Raw genomic sequence first — 22,146 nt, forward strand, 5'->3', positions numbered from 1 at the left:
ATATGTAGTGATGAAATATTCTATAGTCAATGAGATAATTGTGATAAGTTAAAGAAAATGATGAAGAAATGATGAAGCAAACACAAAACAACAATAAGATAATGAAAATTAAAAAAAGAAGAAAACAGATAAATTCAATGTTAATAAATACATAACAATGACAATAACATCAACACAACCGACTATGATAATAAATAACAACAATGAAATAAGTAAAGAATAAGAGTATATGAATATAAATAAACTACAAATGGAAAATAAATAACAAGAAATGAAACACATCAAAACAAAAATAGAAGAATATTTGAAATGAATTGTCTTTGAAATATTTTTAAATAATAAATTAAGAAAAGAACAAATAGAATGCGTTATAAAATTGACAAATTAGAAATTAGATCATAAATTTATCAACATTTGTATTGTATATTTAGTTAGAATTATTATTTCAGTTTCTTCATTATCTTATAATTCTATTATAATCGTCATTTAAACCACTTAAGAACTATATTATGTTCTATTATATTATCAGAATTGATTATAAAAACATCGATTCTTTCATGTTTTTGATAACTATTGTTCATAAGATTTTGTTTGAATTTATTTGCAATTTTATTGTCTTTAATATTCTTACATACTCTTTATGTATTAATCAATTTATTGATAAGATTACAGGTATTATTTCTACATATTTATTTTGTGAATATAATTTACTTATATATACTTCTCTTTCATATTTAGGTAATACATATCTTATATTCTAGTATTGATTGAACTATCATTAACAAATAACTCTTTATTGTAAGTTATGAATTATTTCATCATTATTAATACATTTATGAAGGTTATTAAAAATCAATTGAATCATTTCATTGAAATGGTAATTAGTATGCGTCTAAATGTTTATTTACACACATAATCATATTTTAATATTCAATCATTTTTTTTCATTCAATAATAATAAGATATTACTAATAGTTGCGCTTGTATTAGAACAATATTTAGATTCTTTTAAATAATCATTGTTTAATATTTTTGTTTTAATATTTCATTCCATACTTATACCTTCTTGCATCTTTATGCCTCTGATAAATACATTTCTTTTTATATTCAATGCCTTCAATGCTGTTAATTTCTTATCATTAAATGTACAATTAATACTTCTTATATATTCTCAAAATTTTCTTTTCATTTATTTACATATCTTGTATTTAATTGATTAAAATTATTTTTCTCACAAATTGCTTTCTTCATTACTTTTATTATTCAACTTAGAATTTCTTTTATTTCTTACTTATTTTGATATTCTTCACATAGTATTTATCCTTTATTTTAATATTGTGTATTGTTGGTATTGAATTGTTGTTAAAACACTTGTGATGGTGATTATGAATGAAATGATGAGTGAAATAAATCATACCATTATTGTTGTAATTGTTATGATGATATCGTTATGATAATGTTTAATTTGATAATTAATGTATATCTGACAATACAGACACTACTATTTTCACTCATTCTTCTGTCATTTTATATTTGTTGGTTGATAAGAATTTCTCTTTCTTTTGTTATTGTTTTTATATTTTCTGAGGTGTTTCATATCATGAAGAAATACTTTCATCTTAAAGAGTATAAAAGACGATAAAGAATTAAAAAGTAATAAGAAAAATATGACTTAATAAAGAAGAAAAAAAAAACACAAAGAAGAAGAATATAGAGAAATGAAAAAGAAGAATTAGTTATTTCTAATCCACGACAAAACTTCATGTTGATTGTCTTTAATGATTTTTTGAAAAGAAACAGATAAAATATCATCAAGCAGTTTATTTGTAGCCAAAGGCTCAGAGTCAAGAATATGAAAAGAATTTTTGATTGTATTAGTTATAAGATCAATAGAAAACCCATCAATAAAAGAAAAAACTAATAATAACAGATTTAAAATCATTTCATTATTTCTACGTAAAATAATGAAAGATTTAGAAGATAAAAGTAAAAAAATATCCCAACAATTCATAGTAATTTGATTTTGATTAATAACAATTTCTTGTAATTGGTTTCTTAAAACAGATGGAATTGCAAATAAATTAGCATCAAATTTAGGTCTTTCATTTAAAAGATATCCAAAATCAATATGAAAAAAAGTTGACTCACATAAATCAATTTTCATATTTTCTAAATGTCTATCTCTTAATCCAATAATATAACCTCCTATAAATCCTCCAACTAAACTTTCTATTAATTTTATCTTATTTTCTATATTCTTTTTTTCAATATTAAGTTGTTTAGAACATTCTAAACATCCATTTTGACTATACTCTTCATAAATTCTTCCATCAATACAACATGTAAGTCCTCGATGTATCTTACATAATACTTTCATTGGTGTACATCCTATTTTTTCAATTATTCCTCCTTCTCTTAATGCTATTACTCCATATGTTTTTGCTTGTCCAATTATTTCTTTATTATTAATAGTAATCCCATAGTTTTTATTTAAAAATCTTTTCCATATTACATTAAATATATTAAAACTTATTTCAGCTCCTTCATCTTTTCTTAAATCATCTCCTTTTTTATATATAATTGTTTTAATTTCTATTCCTTCTTTTGACTCTAATGTAACTTGAATTTCAATCGGTCCATTACTTGTTTTGTATTTTTTAATCCCTCTTAAACATAAGATTTTTTTCCTCGTGAAAAATGGGTCTATTTCACACTTCCAATCAATAATACTTATTCTTTCCTTAAAAAGTTCTTCTTTTTCTTTCTTTATTAATCCCTCTTCTTCAATTAGTCTTTTATCAAAATATAATGTTTGTCCTTCTATTTCTTTAATATTATATATCTTGTCAAACCATTCAATCATCTCTTCTACTCCTTCTTCTGAATCAACTACTTCTTCCATTGCTTTTTCTCTTCTTATTATTTCAATCACTCCACACCTTTTTTCTTTCCATTCAACTTGATAATATTTTTGAAACTCTTCATCTTCACAAAGACACTTTCCTTTCCCTCGATGCTTTATCATCACTCTAACAACTATTTCTTTGTTTCTTCTTATCATCCTCATAAATCCTTCTATCATTTCTTTTTTATACCTTCCTCTTCTTAATTTTTTGATATATTCCATTATTATGTCTAAATATTTATTACTAATCTCAATGTCCTCTCCAATTCTTTCAATTGTCTCCTGACTCAGCGTTTCCATTGCAATGTCTTGTAGTATATTAAACTCTTCTTTGTTGTCTATTACTGCTTTTTCACTCATTTATTTTTTCTTTTATTCTTTTTTTTTATTCTTTTTTCTTTTAACGGGAAGAAAAGAATTTGTCTTTCTCAAACAAGAATCATTAATCTTAATTCAATTATTACTTATTTCCTTTCCTACTTTTCTTATTCTTGCTGTAGTGAAATTGTAGACATTTCCACCTTTCTCTATTGTCAATGCTTTGTTATTTCACTTTTAATCTATCAACTTTCTACGATGTTTCACATTTTGTGTTGCATCAGCCTTAGGTTGCTTTTCTATTTATTATCCTTTCTTTTTCTTTTTGTTTTTCTTTTTGTTTTGTTTAGTGTTAAGTCAAGAAGGTATTACTAATTGTATCTTTTATGGAAAAGTTAACCTCATTCAACCTAATTCGTCAATAAACACCGAAATATTTGAAGATTTTTAGAAAGAAGAAAAGAAAGAAAAAAAGGGATATAAAAGCAGAAATTCAGATAACTTTAATTGAATAAGACTATGAAAAATTTCACATACTATAATCCAGTTAGATTGATTTATGGAAAAGGTAGTTGTGAAGAAATCAGTAAACAACAACTCATTCCAGAAGATGCTAGAGTTATGATGATTTATGGAGGAGGATCAATTAAAAAGAATGGAGTTTATGAAGAAGTAAAAAAGTATGTTAAACCAGTTATTGAATTTGGAGGAATTGAAGCTAATCCAACACATGAAACATGTAGTAAAGCTATTGCACTTGCTAAAGAAAATCAAATTAACTTTTTATTAGCAGTTGGAGGAGGATCAGTTGTAGATGGAACAAAATACATTGCACTTGGTATGGAACATACATATTCAAATGATACATATGATATTGTTATGAAAGCAGGACAATTTAAATATCAAAAAGCAAAAGCACAAATAGGAGTTATTTTAACATTACCAGCTACAGGATCAGAAATGAATTGTGGATTTGTGATTTCAAGAAAAAGTGATAATATGAAAATGGCAGGACAAGATGTGAGTGTTTTTCCTAAATGGTCTATTGTTGATCCATGTCATTCTATGTCTCTTCCAGACAATCAAGTTAGAAATGGAATTATTGATTCATTTGTTCATGTTTATGAACAATATATTGGACATTATCAAGAAAATCCTGTTACTGATGGTGAAGCGGAAGCAGTTATGCGTACTCTTATGAAAGTTGCACCAATTACTCTTAAAGACCATTATGATTATCAAGCACGTGCTACTTTTTGTTATGCTGCTACAGTTGCTTTAAATTATTCTCTTGCATGTGGAGTTGAACAATGTTGGGGTGCTCATATGATTGGTCATGAAATTACTGCCTATTATGGTCTTGCTCATGGTGAAACATTAGCAATGACTATGCCTGGTGTTATGAGGTTCCACAAAGAAAAGAACGCAAAGAAATTAATTCAAATGGCACAACAAGTCTTTGGTATTCCTAATCCTAAACCAGAAGATGCCATTACTGCTACTGAAAATTTCTTTTTATCTATTGGTGCTAAGGTTAGACTTTCTCAATGGGAAAAAGGAAAAGAGTTCTTTGATCAAATTGCTCAAAAGTTTGATTCAAGACCTTGTGGTGTCTATAAAGACATTGACTCTAAAGCTTGTCTTACTATCTTAAATGATATTTACTAACTTTGCTTTATTCTTTTTATTTTTATTTTCTTGTCTTCTTTTTAACTTGTGTAAAAAGAGAATCTTCTCATATGGGGTATGATAGAAACAATTCCCTGATTGCAATAGAGTTATGAAGAGGTTGAAGTAATTATTATTTCTCAATATGAATAAAACCTTATTTGTGGGTAAAGTAATGATAGAGTGTTTTTAATTTGGAAATGTCAATTTGTTTTTTTTTCAAGAAAAGAGAATAATGTTTGTTTTTCATTTTGGTGAATGAAATAATTGAATAAATTTTTATTTGAAAGGAAGTGAATTAAAGTAAAGTAAAATCGAACAAAGGGACATTTGTGGGTTGGGGTTTTATTTGTTGCTGGGAAATAGAAGTATTAATACTATCAGATATGAATGTCCCAGAGCCAGACTCATTTATTGAACTTTTTGATAGAAGACAATTTGGTGTTGATGGAGGTGTTGATATGTGCTGACCAAAATCAAACAATTCGTTATTAGGAGTTTTATCGTTAGGTTGGTCAGGAGTATTATTAGATTCTTCTAGTTTCTTTTCTTTTATGAGAAGGTTTTCATTTTCCAATTCATCTGTTGAAGTGCTAACTAAGTCAAAAGCAATTGTTGGTTGGGTTGAATGAGATTTTGCATTGGAAAAATCAAACAACTTAATTGACTTAGTATCAGTATTATCATACCTTGGTGTAATTGAAGGGGTAGCATGTTGGGAATTTGATGTTGGTGTTGAAGCTACATTTTTTGATGATTTTGATTTTTGGGATAATATTTGTGATATATTGCCTAGTGCTGTACGATATTTTTTACTTAACAGTTGTTGATATTCTTCAGTGGTTCTATGTTTTGGTTGAGAATTTGATTCAATACATAATGTACAAATCATACGATTTACATCCCCTTTGACGTCACCAAGCATAATCCTAAAGCAAGACAAACACCGATAACAACAACAATGGCATGGTAATGATCCTAACATACAACAGGGTGATTGTGAAAGGATAGTACTATGACAATTAACACATTTGGTATTGTAATAACCATAACTTGATGGTGTTTCAAAAATAGGATTAGAGTTATAAGGAATGAGTAATGGACATAACTTTCTAATATTTTTTCCTTCAATAACTTGTTTTTCTCTTTCAGAGAAATACATGTCTGCCATTTGACTATTAAGGAATTCTAGAAAGAATGTCCTTCCTGTTTTGTCTGGGTTTGTTTTTGGATTAGTAAGATCAAAACCTTTCACTTTTTGGAGAGTTTTTTGGTTAACTTTTTCACGATATGTTGAGATATAAAAACCAAAGGAATATCTATAAAAGTCTAACAGTAGAGATGAAATGGCAGAATCTGATGATTGTAATAGAACAGACTTTTTTTCGGTTTCCATACTTTTTTGTAACTTGTTTAATTGAGACCTTAATTGAACAGAACGATCACTTGTTAATAAGAGTGGATGAGAAGGAAAAGAAAGAAATGTTGATGTGTCTAAATTAAAAACATAAACATCATTAATTTCAACTTCTTCAAGCATTTGAAGAAAAGTAGAATAGGTACAACCAATAATGAATGGCATTGGAGCAAATGCTAAAGACAACAAGTCAGGAGGAAGAATTGGAATAAGAACATGCTAGAAAAGATAAGAGTTAAAGAACAGTTATGAAAACTCTAAAACAAACTTGCCAAGTGAATGGATAAATAAGTCTTGAGAAGGTATGAACTGAAGAACTAAGTAACTGTAAAGACTCAGAAATAAAAATAAATTTCCTCTCCAGAAGAAGATGAGATAACATATCTACAAATAATGAAGCACCAAACATATTTAAAAATAAAGATGGAGTAATAAAATTAGGTTCAAATAAAGTGTCTTCTGTACGTTTAATTGTGTATGTGAATTTTTTAGAATTTGGTATGTCATTAGTAATTGTCTGATTGATTTTGGGGAATTGTTTATTGAATAGATCAATGAAAATATCATTTAAATACTTTGAATTAATGTTTTGACTAAGAAAGTCTAAGATATTACTAAATAATGTGAAAGATGGATGTGATGAAATAATGCAAAAACAATAAGACCGTTGATACACTTCTCTTTTACAATGACAATATCTCCTCCTCCCATCAAGTTCTGTTAATGTAAATGTAAATTTATCTTCTTTTTTAGATGAACTGCTGAAGTCATGATCAGGAAATGTGAACGTACAAAGAGTTTTATCCAAAATCGTGTTGTCTGGTATTCTATTAGTTATATTAAACACACCTTCGTTTCCATCAAATGAGAGCAAGTCATTTATTCTTATCAATACAATTTCATCAACTAACATTTCATGTCTAAAAGGTAAACCAGTTTTTTCAGTCATTATCTATTTACAATAGATTTTATGTTTTCAAGTTTTTATACTTTTACAAAAATTCTTTTCATTTTTTACAATAAAATATTGTTATAAATAACTATATTAATAAAAAGACTAAACAAAAAAAAAACTTCAAAACAAACCCAAAAAAAAGGATTGAATGAGCATAAAAATTACTAAACGAGTGTTATACGGAAATGAATCAACACCATTGAAGAAGACTGTTTCTAACAATACTCACAACTGGACATTATTTATTCGTCCATTCAATGAAGAAGATATAGAGTTATTTAATGTTATTGACTCAGTAACGTTTCATCTTCATGAATCATTCCAAAACCCACACCGACGTTTGTTTTTACTATGGATGAGAAAATTAAAATATAACAATTTTTAGGGGTTTCACAACCACCATATGAAATTACTGAACAAGGATGGGGTGAGTTTGAGGCTGTAATTGAAATTTCTTTCAAGTACAATTTAGGACAAATAACATTCAAACACTTTATTATTGTTTGTTTTATTTTCATTATTAAGATAATATATTGTTAACATGTAGTTGTTTAACCAAGATAAAACAAAGAAGAGTGCTATTTCTCATGTGTGTTATGACCAATTTATCTTCATCAATCCAAATGAAAGTGCTGTGAAAGCATTATCAACTAAACCAATTCTACCACCAAATTGGAAACAAACTCCAAAAGGAAACAATTTATTTAGTGATGAAAAAGAGGCACTCAAACGAGTTCAAACTAAATTAAATGCAACATTAGAAAAACTAGAAAAAGAATATCATCAACAACTAAGTTCTTGTAGTGAACAGTTAATTACAAAATAATTTATGTTTATTGGTCTAACTTTCATATGTATTAATGTTTTTTTTCTTTTTAGTTAAATTAAAGTACTTAGAATAAAGAAAAGTCAAGTTTTTTGAACGAACTTTTTTGTTTAAGAAAGAAAAAAAAGTTAAAAAGAACTTAAAAAAATGAACATGTACTCACAACACTCATCATTTAGGTCTTCATCACCTGAAAACCATGAGCCATCTACCACAAACACATACGATTTATCATTTCACCCTGTTCATTTACAAAATTCATTTATTTCTCAACAGCGATATTCTCAAAGAATGGGATCTTTATATAAACGAAACCATCCATCAACTCCATTATTTTATAAATTGTCAAAATCTGTACCTTCTCAAGACATTATAAGTCATAATGGGGTTTGTGTTGGTAATGATAATGAATTACCAATTGTTGCTATATTTCCTTGTGATTCAACATCATTTATAACTGCATTCCCTGATGCCCAAGAAGTTCATCCAAATGGTCCAGTTAGAGGAATACCAATTCGTTGTGGAAGTATATGGAAAAAGGTAGAGAGATTAGATGAGTTAATGGAGCTTTCTAAGCCAAGAGATATTAATGATGCTGATTGGTGTAGGTATGTTCATTTGTTTTGTATTTATTGTGGAAAAAGATATACCTCATTGTGGAGTCTTGAAAGTGATTGTGGTGGTCATGACCATTCAAAAGAGGATGGAAGATGGAAAGAAATTGATATCAGTAATATTGAGAGAGCAAAAAAGGGATTTGACCAAATGAAATGTGTTGATGACATAATGAATTCAGTAACAGAAGACAATACATTTGAAATAAATGAAAAAATAACAAAAGAACCGAATAAAGAAGGAGTTGTTGATTTCAACCAATTTTTAAATAATAATCCTGATGTATTAACAAAAACATTTGAATGTAAATTGTGTCATCAACAATTTACTGGACAAGACCGGTTAAACCATTTTATGAAAGACCATCATGAAATTTATGATGATATTGTTGGTGTATTTTGGAAAAGAAATTTAAATGAAAAAGAGGAGTGGCATTCATCTTTTTATCAAGACCGTCGGGAGAGAAGACGTAGTCCACGAAGAGGATTTGAAAATAGAGTAGAAAGAAGATGTGAAGGAAATGAGGGGTTGTTAGATGACATTAAAGCACCTCCAGCATCTTATTTAAGTTTTTTAGAAAAATTGAATTGATTGATTTAATATGAATTGGGGTTTTTAAATATTTTTTTCAATAAATAAAGATAATATAAAAAAGGCAGAAAAAGAGTATTATGTATTATATTATAAATTTAAAAATCAAAAAATAAATTATTAAAGAACTTAAAAAAAAACACTTCATTATTAACAAGATGTCTGGAACATACGGTTTGTAGTTATTTTTATGTTCTTGAAGATGAAAAAATGACTTTATTAATCAAATAGAAAAACTTCCACCACGTACTGCTGAACGTAAAAAGGAAATTCAAGAGAAAAGACAAGTAAGTCAATTAAAACGAAGATTAAGAAAAACACGTCAAGGAGATAGAAATCAAAGAAGGCATTTATCTGACCGTATGAAACCACGTAGAAATAACCAATTTAATAAAGTGGATGATTTAAAAAGAAGATTAGACCGTTTAGATAGATTAGAAAGACTTCAAAGATTGGCATTATTAGATGATATGGTTCAAAAAGAACGTGCTTTTGATCAACAAAGAAGAATTAGAAATGAAAGAAGATTCAGAGAAGATCCTCTTATTGAAGATTTATTAGCTCTACGACGTTACAGACAAAGAGCCTTTGAAAGAAGGAGACTTCCCTCTTCTATTGCCCACAGTTCACGAAGACTTCTATCAAGAAGATTATTAGACTTGTACTGAGAAAAAAGTTTCATTTGATTGCTTTTATTCAAATTTGTTTTTAATGTTTTCTTATAAATTATTTCATTTAATCAGATTAAATTTTTTTTTGTGAATGAAAGAAATAATATAATTTTGTTAAGATACTTTTATGACTGGTATTGTTTTGAATATTTTTATATTAACAATACCATTTAATGTCAATAAAACTAAATTAATCTTATCAGAGATATAATAGAACAAAGAATGGATTTTTGGATTAATTTATTTTGTAGTTATTCTAAAGTTCATTAACCATTCTGTAGTTGAAAATATCTATTTAAAAATTAACCAATTTGTTTGTAGTTATTAGAGATTATAACAAACATATTACTAATAATTGTTTTATTGTTTAACTTGTTTCATAATAAAATTTTTATAAATCATTAAAACTATTTTTGATAAAAGAAGTATTGAAGTATAATTTCATTTTAGTATTTACAACAAAGATTGTAACGTGCTGTTAGTACATAAGAAAATTCATTAACAAAGAAACTAGTTGTTTCTAATATATGGAATGAATGCAAATTCATTTTAAAAAAAATAAACAAAAGGTTATTAGTTATGATACCTATTCTTAGACAAACTTTTAAACCATTCAAGTCAAATTAAACAACCACCATAATATTTCAAATAATACATCTGTTTAAAGAAGAATTTAACTTGTTGTGGTTATATTAGATTTATTTTGGGGTATTGGTTCATATAATATTTAGAGAAAAAAACCAACATCCAATATCCTTTCTTCTTATTTACTACTAATGAACATTAGTGTTAATAGAATATTTGATCTACTGAAAATAGATTAAATAATTTTTAGAATAACAACATCAACTAATTAGTCTTTAAATAAATAAACCTCGAAAAAAAAGAAAAGAAAATTACAAAAGGAAGAATATATCATTTGAATTTTCATATAAACCCACAGCATTAAGATTGCCATGTTAGGATTATAATATTAAAATATTGAACTAACTTTTTTAAAATAGTAGAAAAAATCAAAAATGCTAGTTCTAAAAATATATATGTGATATAAACTTACAATATTTAAAAATAAAATGGCGAATGAATGATAAACAAAAAAAAAAATAGAAACTTCATTATTCGAATAAAAATCCTTCTTTAAAAAAATATAACGAAAAAATAGTTATGACTGACAATGAATAGTTAAAATAAAATCGGATTTTACTTCTAAATATTATACTATTCTTTTATTGAAACGAAGTTCAGATTATTTTTATGTTATTATATCCAAATATATAAAAAGAAAGAATATTGGAACTAAACTTCATCTAAAAAAATAAAAAAGTACTACTATGGGACATCATACTTGTATTGTTTCTTCAATAAGTCCAATTAAAACACTATCAGCACCATTATTTTATAACCTTCAAATATATGAAATCCAAGAAATGGAAATTGAAGATGAAATATTAGATATATTGTGTAATCATGAAAGATACTCTGATGATGGGGATAGTTCAATTCTATCAGATCCAGAAGTGGTTGTTGAACGTTCAGTTAATCCAGGGTTATGTTTATGATAAGTTCTTAATAATGAAAATATAATTTATATTTAGCATGAAATAATAATAATAATTTATCTGTGTTTTTATTTGTATTTTAATTTCATTTTGAATGAACTACTTTTCTTAATAAAGTTATTTTTCGTATAATTATTCTTCTTCTTTCCTCAAATACTGAATGATGTTTTTAACTTCCTTTTTATTTGACTTGAAATGAATTTTAAAAATATAAAACATTTTTTATTTTAATTAATAAATTTTTGTTTTATATTACACAATAAAAAAGAATTATAAAAATAATAAAACGAAACTAATAAAAAAACCCTATTTCTACAAAAAAAAATAAAAAAGAAAGAAAAAAAAAAAAGGGAAAGAAAAAAAAAAGTAATTATTTGAAATGGGAAAAGAGGGAAAAGCTGGCAAAGAACGTTTAGATAAGTACTATCACTTAGCTAAACAATATGGTTATAGAGCTAGAAGTGCATTTAAACTTGTTCAAATGAATAAAAGATATGACTTTCTTAGTTCAGCACATATCTTAATTGATTTATGTGCAGCCCCTGGAGGGTGGTGTCAAGTAGCAACCAAAGAAATGCCAGTTGAATCTAAAATTTTTGGAGTAGATTTAGAGCCAATATTACCAATTCCAAGATGTACAACATATGTAGGGGATATTACAACTGGAATGTGTTTTGCTGAAATGAAAAAATTAATGAAAGGAGAACATGCAGATGTAGTGTTACATGATGGTTCACCAAACATGGGAAAATCTTGGATTCAAGATGCATATACTCAATCAGAATTATGTATTGCAGCATTAAAGTTTGCAGTAACATTTTTAAAAAAAGGAGGATGGTTTATATCAAAAGTCTTTAGGTCACAAGATTACTACGCTATTCTTTTTGTTTTTGAAAAATTCTTTAAATCTGTTATTGCAACTAAACCTCCTGCATCTCGTAATACATCTGCTGAAGTTTATTTAGTTTGTAAAGACTTCTTAGCACCTTCTAAGTATGACCCTAATTTACTCGATCCAAAATTTGTTTTTGCTAAAGAAGAAGAAACTCAAGTACCTGATTTATTTAGTACTAAACGTCCTAAACCTCAAGGTTATGATACTTCAAAAGCATTAGTTTATAATGTTGGTAATGCAAAAGAATTCTTACAAGCAGAAGATCCAAAAGCATGGTTAGCTACACACACTGCTATTCAATTTGATGAAGGACTACCTGTTACAGAAGATATTAAAGGGTATGGGAGTGATATTAGAATGCTTGGGTCAGCTGAATTAAAGTTATTATTAAAATGGAGAGATATCATTGTCAAAAAAATCAAGAAAGAACAAGAAGAAGCAGACAAAATTAAGGCTGAAGAAGAAAAAATGAAAATGGAGGATAAGATATTAACTGAACAAGAAGAGCTCCAAAAGGAATTAGAAAGAGAGGAAGAAGAAGAAAGAGAAGAGGAAATAGCTAAAAATAAGAAAACAGCAAAACAAAAACGTGCAGAAGAAAAAAAGAAAAGAAAAGAACAAAGAATTAAAGAGGGTGGAATGGATATCGCTAATTCAAGTGGATATGATGAGGTTGATCAACTCTTTAGCATTGACGATTTAAAGAGTCAACAAGATTTAGATAATTTCTTTAATATGACTAATCCTGTAGAATTAGAAGAGGAAGAAGAGCAAAGAAAAAAAGAAGAAGAAGAAAACGAAAAAAGAGCTGAGCAAGAAAGACTAGAACAAATGACATATGACCAACGTTTAGATGAACAATTCGAACGGGAGTATAAAGAATTCCTTGAGAGAAGAGGAAAAGTTAAGGTATTGGCTAAAGTTGGTGAAATGAAACGGAGTGTGATGGTTCAATCAAGCCTTAATGATGGAGACATTATCCGTCAAGCTGATCAAAAGCCAAGAGAAGAAGTTATTGAAGAGATTGATGATGTTGTACATCAAAAAGGAATATTATCTTCTGAAGGAAAAAACAATAAAGAAGATTTATGGTGGAGTAGAAATGGAATGGATGATATTTCTGTTCAAATGGGTATTTTAGAAGAGGTTTTAAAGAAAGACCAGGCTAAAGAAGAAAAGTTAAAAGGAGAAGTGAAAAATGAGATTGATGACAAATATGAAGAAGAGGTTCAGGGAGAAGATCAGGTTATAAAAGAAGAGAGTGATAAAGAAGAGAATGAAGTAGTTGTATCTGAGGATGGAGAAAGTGATGAATATGAAGAGGCTGAAGACAGCAATAAGGATAATGAATCAAGTGAAGAGGATGATGAACTAAATTGGGGTCCTCATATGGGAAAAGAAAAGCTTAGTCAAGCATTAATTGTTGCAGGAAGAATAGTAAAAGATCCTAAACAAAAGAAACGGTTATTAGAACAACATATTTCAAGATGGACATTACCAGAAGATGAAGATACTCCAGCTTGGTTTAGGCATGAAGAAGAAGAACATAATAAATTAACACTACCAGAAACTAAAGAAGAAGTAGCTGCAATGAGAAGGAGATTAAGAGAAATTGATTCTGCTCCAATAAAGAAGGCATGGGAGGCAGAGGCTAGAAAGAAAAAGAAGTTACAAACAAGGATGAGAGCTCTTGAACAACAAGCATCAAAAATTGAGGGAGATGGTGAAATGAATTCAAAAGAGCAGTTAAGAATTCTTACCAAAAAAGCAAAAAAACTTAACAAAAAATTCTCTACCCATGAAGGTGTTAGGTTTGTTAGTTCTAAGACAGGTAAGACAGTAGGAGGATCATCAGGAAGAATGAAATTAGTTGATCCAAGAATGAAAAAAGAATTAAGGGCTAAAAAACGAATTGAAAAAGGAAAAGCTAAGAAAGGAGGAAAAGGAAAGAAAAGTTTTGCTAAAAGAAGATAAAAACTAACAACAAATATTTAATTTTGATTGATTTTTTTTGGAATTACAATGAACTGAGACATGTTTTGTTTATTGATAATGAGAATGCCTAGAAGAGGAAACGGATGAAACAGAATCTAACCAGAAAGATAGTCCATTATTATTTTCTGTAAAATGACGACGTAAGTTTTTTTTTGTTAATGCCATTTTTACAGTAATTTGAATATTTGGAAATTCTTCAAATTCTTGAATAGGTAAATGAGGTGGATATTCTTTAAATGATTTGTTCATTTAAATAGTAACAAATGAATAAATTCAATTTTTAAGATTACTTTCCAAAGGGTGACAGAATAAAAGACTATTGAAAAGATTCAATCTCATTGAGAAGATTATAACTAGGAATAGATATTTATCTTAGACATAATATTTTGTAGTAAAAAATGTTATTTTTATTTGATTTTGTGTGTTATTTATTCAAGGTTAGGATGTTTGAAGATTTAAATTCAGAAACATTATACACAATGTTAAAATAACTCAAATAATTGAATCATCAATTATTATTTGGTTATGATGTTGTTTTGATGAAACAATACTAATTCAATACTGATGGTTATTATTTATTAATATTTGTTATAATGATTGTTCGTGAAGTATTTATTATGAAAGAGTATTATTTATTTATCAATATTCATGTATATTTATTAATAATAATTTTGAATTGAATGTACTGGTATTATTAAGACAAAGTGATAAATGAATGATGATAATCAATGAAATGAAACATAATCATACTGTTATTAGATATATTCAACATAAAATAATAAAATAAAGAATGGTGAGTTTTAATAATCATTAAATTCAAAACTAAATAACAACTTAAATGAAGAATATTTATATTAATGATGGTTGAAAAACATCAATTCACAAGGAATAAATCATGACGAATAAAGTGAAACATTCACTTCTCAATATGATGAAAATATAACTATTAAATAAATAATAATTTATTTATTATCTATTCAAAGATATGTTGTAGAAAGAGTTTGAATTATTTATTATGTTCATTATTCATTGACAATCTCATTGTCTTTAATTTTCTGTTTTTTGTTTTGTTGATAGTTAGTTTCTGTCACTTTCAATGAAATAGCAAAGAATATCATTGTTTTTTCATTATAAATAATGTTATTATGAAGAGACATTAACATACTGCATTATTTGATTATTATTTTCATATTTATTTTTGTATAATTCATATTAAATGTTCACAGAATCATTATTGATATTTTAACTGATGTTTTTGTATAACTGTGTGATATAATTAGTACTATGAACTTATCATAATATGAATATTTCATTTGCTAATGAATAAAATAAAGTTAAATTATCTCAATATTCATTGACAATAACATATATTTTATCTTATACACATTGTCTCATTGGCAGTGATTAAATAAACAAATACATCTTAATACTTTAATGATTTAATTGAATACTTTAATATAATGATGTATATTTTCTTCATTAACAATTTCTTTGTTTATTTATTGAATTTAGTTGATAATTCATTATTAACACTACAACAACGTTTTGAATATCTTTTACTGAAGACATTTGACCATTTTCTTTTTAGTTTGTTGTCTAATATCTTTTGAATATCAAATCATTCTTATTTTCGTTCAATTCACTATTTTTCTACATCAAATCGTTGTATTGTTATGTTCTAATGAGTATCCATTCAATTCAATGAATGTAAGATGTTATGAATATTGTGTATTTTCTTCATTTGACTATTCTTGTTTATTTGAGTACTACCATAATAAATTTAATAACATCAACTTCACTAAATCAAACAATGTCATATTTAGTATTAAATGAGAGTTTACATTCATACAAGAGTCATTTTGTACAATTACTTTATAATAATTCATTAGTCAAATGTAAAAACATTTAGAATCTTTCAAATGAAGCAAAACATATATTTTTATTGTGAAACAAAATAAAATACATTTAGTTGATATTGACATAATTCACAAATAGAAGCAACAAATAAAATGAGTATGATGTTAATCTTAAATAATAACAAGGAATTATAGAAATAAATAAAAATGACAAATGTACTTTTAATTATATAAGAATTTCTAACTGAATTTGATACTTCTCTTTATCTATAACAAGAATATGTTTTAGTAAAAATAAACAAAAGATAAACGTCAATTAAATATATTACAATAATTCTAGTGTCACTTCTACTCCATAATGATCAGACATATAAGGAAATGGTTTGTTTGTTGTTTGAAATTTACATACATTTGTTTGAATGGCTTTTAATTCTTTTCTTTCTCTTCCATTCTTAATTCCCCAAATATAATCAAGTCGTGCATTAATCGGTGCTGGAACTTTAGATGTAATAACTGTGTCAACTTGTTCTCCATCGATAACTTCACTGTGTGTGATTGGATGAACTTTCTTATCCTCAAACAAAAAGTCATGTGCTTCAATATCAAATTCATTAGAATGGAGAGTGGTAAGAAAATCATCATATTCTTTTGTTCCTCCTTTAATGTTTAAATCTCCTTCAAATATGATTGGATCATTGTCATGTGCTGTACATTCATTAATAAAATGAAGACATTCATTGATTTGTGTATTTCGATGACGTCTTGATTTGGCATTGTCTTCTCTACTTTCATAATAATCTGCTTGAAGATGTGTAGAAAACAGATGAATTTCTTTTCCAAATCCAATGTCAATTTTTGTATGAATAACTCCTTTTGCAGATGCTCCATCTGAATAACATCCTCTTGTATAAATCTTTTGGTGTTGACTTACAATGGGAAAACGTGATAATATACATACACCACCATCAACTGGATAGATAGGCCATTTTGGTCTTTCTAGATGAGCTTCATACACAAATCCTTGTTGTTTTGCTTTTTCTATGAAGATTCGTCGTTTAGATGAAAATGCACCAAACAACTCTTGAAATGCCACTATGTCATACTTGTTAAGTTCTTCATCACAAAACGTCATTAGTCTTTCTTTCTTATAATCATTTCCTCGTGCAGTAATTCCTGGTGGACGACAATAAATGTTGTAAGTAAGTATTTTGATTGTTTGTCGATGAAGGGGATTGTTCATCGTTTTGTTGTATGAAACATGACATTCAGTCAGATTTAAAGTGGAAAATATAATCGATTCTTTTGTTCATTTTTATTTTTAGAGCAGTGTTGGTTGTGTTTTATACTCTATGATAGGAGCATAATGCCTAAGATATGTAATTCTGCTTCTGATAATATTCTTGGATAATGTCATTCTCCATCTGAAGAATATGTATTTTTATCAACCCTCTTCTTTTCTAACAAGTTAAAGAACTTCATGAAAGATGTGACTGACAATTCTCACATTGAGTGTTAATGTATGAAAAATTCTTCATTCAACAATAATCGAAATAAACGATAAAATAGTGTGTTTGTTAAATTATTTCAGAATTTCATTGATTATTGTATTTTCTTTATCTTTATCATTCATAATACTTCAATACCAATATTAATCCTTATTGTTTCTTTCATACAAACAATTCTATTATGTTTTGATTTGGAATAACATCAAATAAAGTATTAGTGTATATTTAGTATTTATATTTCATTTATGACAGTGTTATGGTTGTATTTAGAAGAATAAAATGATTAAGAGCAATTGTACAATTGAATTTAATGAACATCCACTGAAATATAATGCATTTGATATTAGTGGTGATTATTTACTGCATGAAAGAGAATTACAAGTTTGATGATCACAAAGTTATTGTAATTCTCATTAATAGTATTGATTGTGTTATATGGTTTATTTTAACAAGACATTTATTCTTTTTCTATTCAAATACATTGTCTGCTAGTTATTTTCAATATTTCAAGTCAAAAGTACTAGATGGTAATAAATGAACATTCGTATTATTGATTAAACAAGAAAATAATTAATTTAATCTGGTATTAAAATGTAGAATTACAATATATCATCTGTGCATATGTATTTTCATTTAAATAAGTTATCAACGTGAATTAAGTCTTGATGTTATTACTCTTCATTAATACTATAATCAGTGACAATATTCACACTATGTTTTGGTTACACTCAATCGTTTAACTTCACTCTTGTACATCATTTCTGATTACAGTATGAATGTTTTAAAGTAACTTCTTTTTAATTCATTTAATTGTTTATTCATTGATTATCACAATGTCAATAAATCTTGATACACTTTCATTCATTTCTCTTTTTCTCATGGTTATGGTTGTGTTGTTTATGTTTTAGTGTGGTTGTAATTATTTTTATTTTGTATCATCAATATGTTTTTATGATTTGCTTAATATTTCCAATCGTAATAATATCAATTCATTAATAATTGAATATATTCTATTTCTTATTTTCTTTCTCAATTCTTCTTTTATCTACTCCTCTTTATTTTTACTTGATTTGTTCTTCTCTAACTTCATTCCTTTTTCTTTACTATGAGAATTAATCTTGATGTCATTCTCATGTCTTTGTACCAAAACAATTTTCATTTCATCTATCATTATTACTCTCATCTGTTGAACCAATTTTATTTTATTTCAAATAGTATTGTTGGTTTGTTATTAAGATTGAATGTCATATGGTTGCAATTTCTTATATCCTTAAAACATACATATTCTAACACATGAGCAATTTTGATGAAATTCTACGTAAGAATTTATACAATTATGTTGCAAATCATTGTCTTTTGAGTAATTCCATTTATTTTTGATTTTCATATTTAACTAAACAAGACTAAAACATTATTCATTGCATGTGATGGTATTTTAGATTTAAATTATAAAACTGGCAGTATTAAAATGATTATTTAGTACTAAGATAAGACAAGTGTTTAAAGCAAACTTCATAATTAAAATATATCAAAAAATTATAATTGTATTTTAGTATAAATACAATCAAATTTGAGATTACTAAAGCATAAATTAGGACATGTAATTATTTCAATGACGGCTATTGTTATTATTTTCTTCTTTCACATCTATATTTCATAAAATGAAATATACTCATGAATTGGTTATTGGTAATTTCATTGTTATTACTTTGAATGTTCAATTTGTATTTTTATTTATTTAATAATTATTAAACAACTACAATGTTTATTTGGCAATGACTAATTTATTAAATTCATGTTTACTTCTTTTTGAATGTAGAGTTGATTAAAAATAAATTATTGACAATAGTAGATTTGTGTAATAAATTTTAATTGAAACAAGTGACATTTATTCATAATGAAGTACAATGAAAGTGAATTAATAATTGTTTATGTACTATTGTAAATATCAATGTTTAATTGACAAATTATTGATAAACATAAAATTTCTTCATTCCCTAATATATTCATCAGTAGTTCAATGAAACAAATGTTTTTTGTTGACATTTCTTTATCCTGCTACAAAATGCTCAAATTGAATAATTGTTAGACTAATATATCAACCTCAATCACCGTCTAATACATTTAAATTGTTTTTATAATCAACTAGCTACATAAAATAAATTATGTGAGATAAATTGTAGAAGGATGTTTTATTCTATAATTATAATTCAATAACTCTGTAACTACATTCTTTATATTTTTAGTACATTTTACTGTATTTTACTTTCTATTTAATTGATTAACTTCACAAGTATAATTGAAAAGATTCTATGATTTATTCTTCTAAAACATTGATTATATGTTATATAGTTTCATGTTTCTAAGAATTTGTTTCTTTGATTTGTATTAAATTATATCATAACATTGAACATCGTTATTTATCTATATTATTTAATATGAATATTGAAACTTTATAAATATCAACTACACTAACTTTATTCGAGAAAAACAACTAAAACATTTAAAGTGAAATAAATAAATATTTAATTGTTCGTAAATAAGAATAAATAAATCATTTATGATAGTCACAAATAAACATTAAAGTTTATTCATTGTTAAATTATCAAAAGAAGTGAAGATGATTATAATTATTAACTATTCATTTAAAAATACTCAAAATGATTTTAAATTTTCTAACTCTTATATTTGTATATTTTGATTGATTAAATAATACGTCATAATGGATGGTATTTTATTAAATCTTTTTCATATTTCAGTGTTAATTAAAATAATACTCTTCTGAAAAATTAAACAAAACCATTCCAAATAAATTATTGAATTGGATTATCTTTGAAAATATTAACAAAAATAGTGTAAATAAAACTAAAGAACCGAGAAAATACAGTACTCATTATTCTCATTAACATTGTCATAATTAATTCATTATTACTGATAATTGAAATAAAAATAATGTGATTATAATTTAAAATAATAGCCACATACACATCCATATTTTTTATTATTTTCTTATAACCAACATCACACTTTAACCACTTTGTTGGATAATGTATTAAATGAGGTTCAAAAATAAGAAAAAACAGTCGAGTTTATTCATTAAAGTATATTATATAATGTCATTGGACTTACTTTTAAATTATCAGAGTGGCACAAAGATTTTATATTTATGACATTAGTCAACAAAGATATTGACTTATTTCGTAATTCTATTATTTATGGAATTGTGATTAGTATCTAACAACAAACAAATAAGCGAATGGACCATGAATAACACAACAAGCACATTCTATTTTATAATTAGTCATGACACTACTCTATTCTTTGTTGAATGTGTGTATGACTTTATCATCATTATGAAATTCTTAGTTGATTTAGATGTTGTAACATCATTCTAAAAGGAAGATAGGAAGTTTAAACTTGGAATGAAACTAAAACACTTCAATAAAAAACATAGTCTAACTATCATTGGAGATATAATGATAGAAAAACACACTTAATAATGTCATTTTGAAGAAGAATGGTTTCAAATCAAGTAGTGAACCACAGTCAGAAACTAAAGAAACAACTAAACCATATGGAGAAGGAGATAGACACGACATGTTTGTTATTGATATGCCTGTACTACAAGACTTTGAATGAATGGCAAGACTGTATATGAACCAAATGGTTGAATATATCAAAAAGAGTAAAAACATATTTCAAGCAATTATTGTTGTTTGGAATATTAGCCAAGTTCAACTTGCATAATACACTAACACAATGACTAAAATGACATAAAATGTTTTTCCAATACTAGACTTTTGGAGATATAATTATGTTGTGTCAACTAAATGGTATTGTTATATTCATAAAGAAGTTAAAGAAGAAAAAAAGAGAAGTAAAGGAAGAGTATATCAAAAAGAACATTTGAGACTTGTTAATGAAACAACAAAGACAACAGAAAAACATCACTTTCCAATGTGCTTTGTTAATTCAAAAAGATAAGATGATTCTAGTACTACATCTTCAGAAGATGAAATTACAAAGATGTTAATAGAGGTAAACCCTGTATTACTAATTGAAGTAGAGAGGAGAAAAAGGAGAAATAACTAATACCAATAATAAAAGAGGTGTAGATTTTATTTGTTATTAACACAAATGGAATAGTATGTACTAAGAAATTACAATAAGATATTTGTTGTTACTTTAAATATACTTTACTAACATTGTATTAAATATTCCTGTATGACAAATGTTTTTATTGAATGTTGTATTTGTTCTGAGGTATTTTGAAGAAAAGAAGATTTGAATGACAAGTAAAAGAGGAAGGAGCAACTAGAAGAAAAAAAAAGTAGAAGATAAAGAGAAAAACAATTATTTCATTGCTTCTA

At 26.3% G+C, this 22,146-nt stretch overlaps 8 protein-coding genes across 8 annotated transcripts, besides 5 other annotated features; 5 read left to right on the top strand and 3 right to left on the bottom strand.

Moving 5' to 3' along the window:
- Positions 1-439: 439 nt before the first annotated feature.
- Positions 440-695: a repeat region.
- A 25-nt stretch (positions 696-720) lies between these two features.
- Positions 721-1,219: a repeat region.
- Positions 1,154-1,289: a repeat region.
- Positions 1,275-1,603: a repeat region.
- Positions 1,604-1,732: 129 nt separating this feature from the next.
- EHI_088010 (uncharacterized protein) lies at positions 1,733-3,265 on the bottom strand (the record flags this gene model as incomplete). The annotated part of the gene is made up of 1 exon (XM_643977.1): positions 1,733-3,265. The coding sequence occupies one exon, from the start codon at positions 3,263-3,265 to the stop codon at positions 1,733-1,735; it is 1,533 nt and encodes a 510-aa protein (XP_649069.1).
- Positions 3,266-3,742: 477 nt separating this feature from the next.
- Positions 3,743-4,891, top strand: EHI_088020 (alcohol dehydrogenase, putative; the record flags this gene model as incomplete). The annotated part of the gene is made up of 1 exon (XM_643978.2): positions 3,743-4,891. The coding sequence occupies one exon, from the start codon at positions 3,743-3,745 to the stop codon at positions 4,889-4,891; it is 1,149 nt and encodes a 382-aa protein (XP_649070.1).
- A 298-nt stretch (positions 4,892-5,189) lies between these two features.
- On the bottom strand, positions 5,190-7,257 carry EHI_088030 (uncharacterized protein; the record flags this gene model as incomplete). The annotated part of the gene is made up of 2 exons (XM_650318.1): positions 5,190-6,527; positions 6,577-7,257. 2 exons carry the CDS (start codon positions 7,255-7,257, stop codon positions 5,190-5,192), a joined length of 2,019 nt encoding a protein of 672 aa, XP_655410.1.
- A 154-nt stretch (positions 7,258-7,411) lies between these two features.
- EHI_088040 (uncharacterized protein) lies at positions 7,412-8,089 on the top strand (the record flags this gene model as incomplete). Its single annotated transcript, XM_650319.1, has 3 exons — positions 7,412-7,601; positions 7,649-7,764; positions 7,811-8,089. The coding sequence occupies 3 exons, from the start codon at positions 7,412-7,414 to the stop codon at positions 8,087-8,089; spliced, it is 585 nt and encodes a 194-aa protein (XP_655411.1).
- Positions 8,090-8,242: 153 nt separating this feature from the next.
- EHI_088050 (uncharacterized protein) lies at positions 8,243-9,295 on the top strand (the record flags this gene model as incomplete). The annotated part of the gene is made up of 1 exon (XM_650320.2): positions 8,243-9,295. One exon carries the CDS (start codon positions 8,243-8,245, stop codon positions 9,293-9,295), a length of 1,053 nt encoding a protein of 350 aa, XP_655412.2.
- Positions 9,296-9,453: 158 nt separating this feature from the next.
- Positions 9,454-9,963, top strand: EHI_088060 (uncharacterized protein; the record flags this gene model as incomplete). Its single annotated transcript, XM_001913886.1, has 2 exons — positions 9,454-9,469; positions 9,527-9,963. 2 exons carry the CDS (start codon positions 9,454-9,456, stop codon positions 9,961-9,963), a joined length of 453 nt encoding a protein of 150 aa, XP_001913921.1.
- A 1,941-nt stretch (positions 9,964-11,904) lies between these two features.
- Positions 11,905-14,394, top strand: EHI_088070 (ribosomal RNA methyltransferase, putative; the record flags this gene model as incomplete). The annotated part of the gene is made up of 1 exon (XM_650321.1): positions 11,905-14,394. One exon carries the CDS (start codon positions 11,905-11,907, stop codon positions 14,392-14,394), a length of 2,490 nt encoding a protein of 829 aa, XP_655413.1.
- Positions 14,395-15,142: 748 nt separating this feature from the next.
- Positions 15,143-15,386: a repeat region.
- Positions 15,387-16,596: 1,210 nt separating this feature from the next.
- EHI_088080 (phospholipase C precursor, putative) lies at positions 16,597-17,511 on the bottom strand (the record flags this gene model as incomplete). Its single annotated transcript, XM_643061.1, has 1 exon — positions 16,597-17,511. One exon carries the CDS (start codon positions 17,509-17,511, stop codon positions 16,597-16,599), a length of 915 nt encoding a protein of 304 aa, XP_648153.1.
- Positions 17,512-22,146: the final 4,635 nt, after the last annotated feature.

Source organism: Entamoeba histolytica, genomic scaffold (assembly GCF_000208925.1).
Source record: "Entamoeba histolytica HM-1:IMSS scf_1104750517647 genomic scaffold, whole genome shotgun sequence".
In the NCBI taxonomy this organism is placed as follows: domain Eukaryota; phylum Evosea; order Mastigamoebida; family Endamoebidae; genus Entamoeba; species Entamoeba histolytica.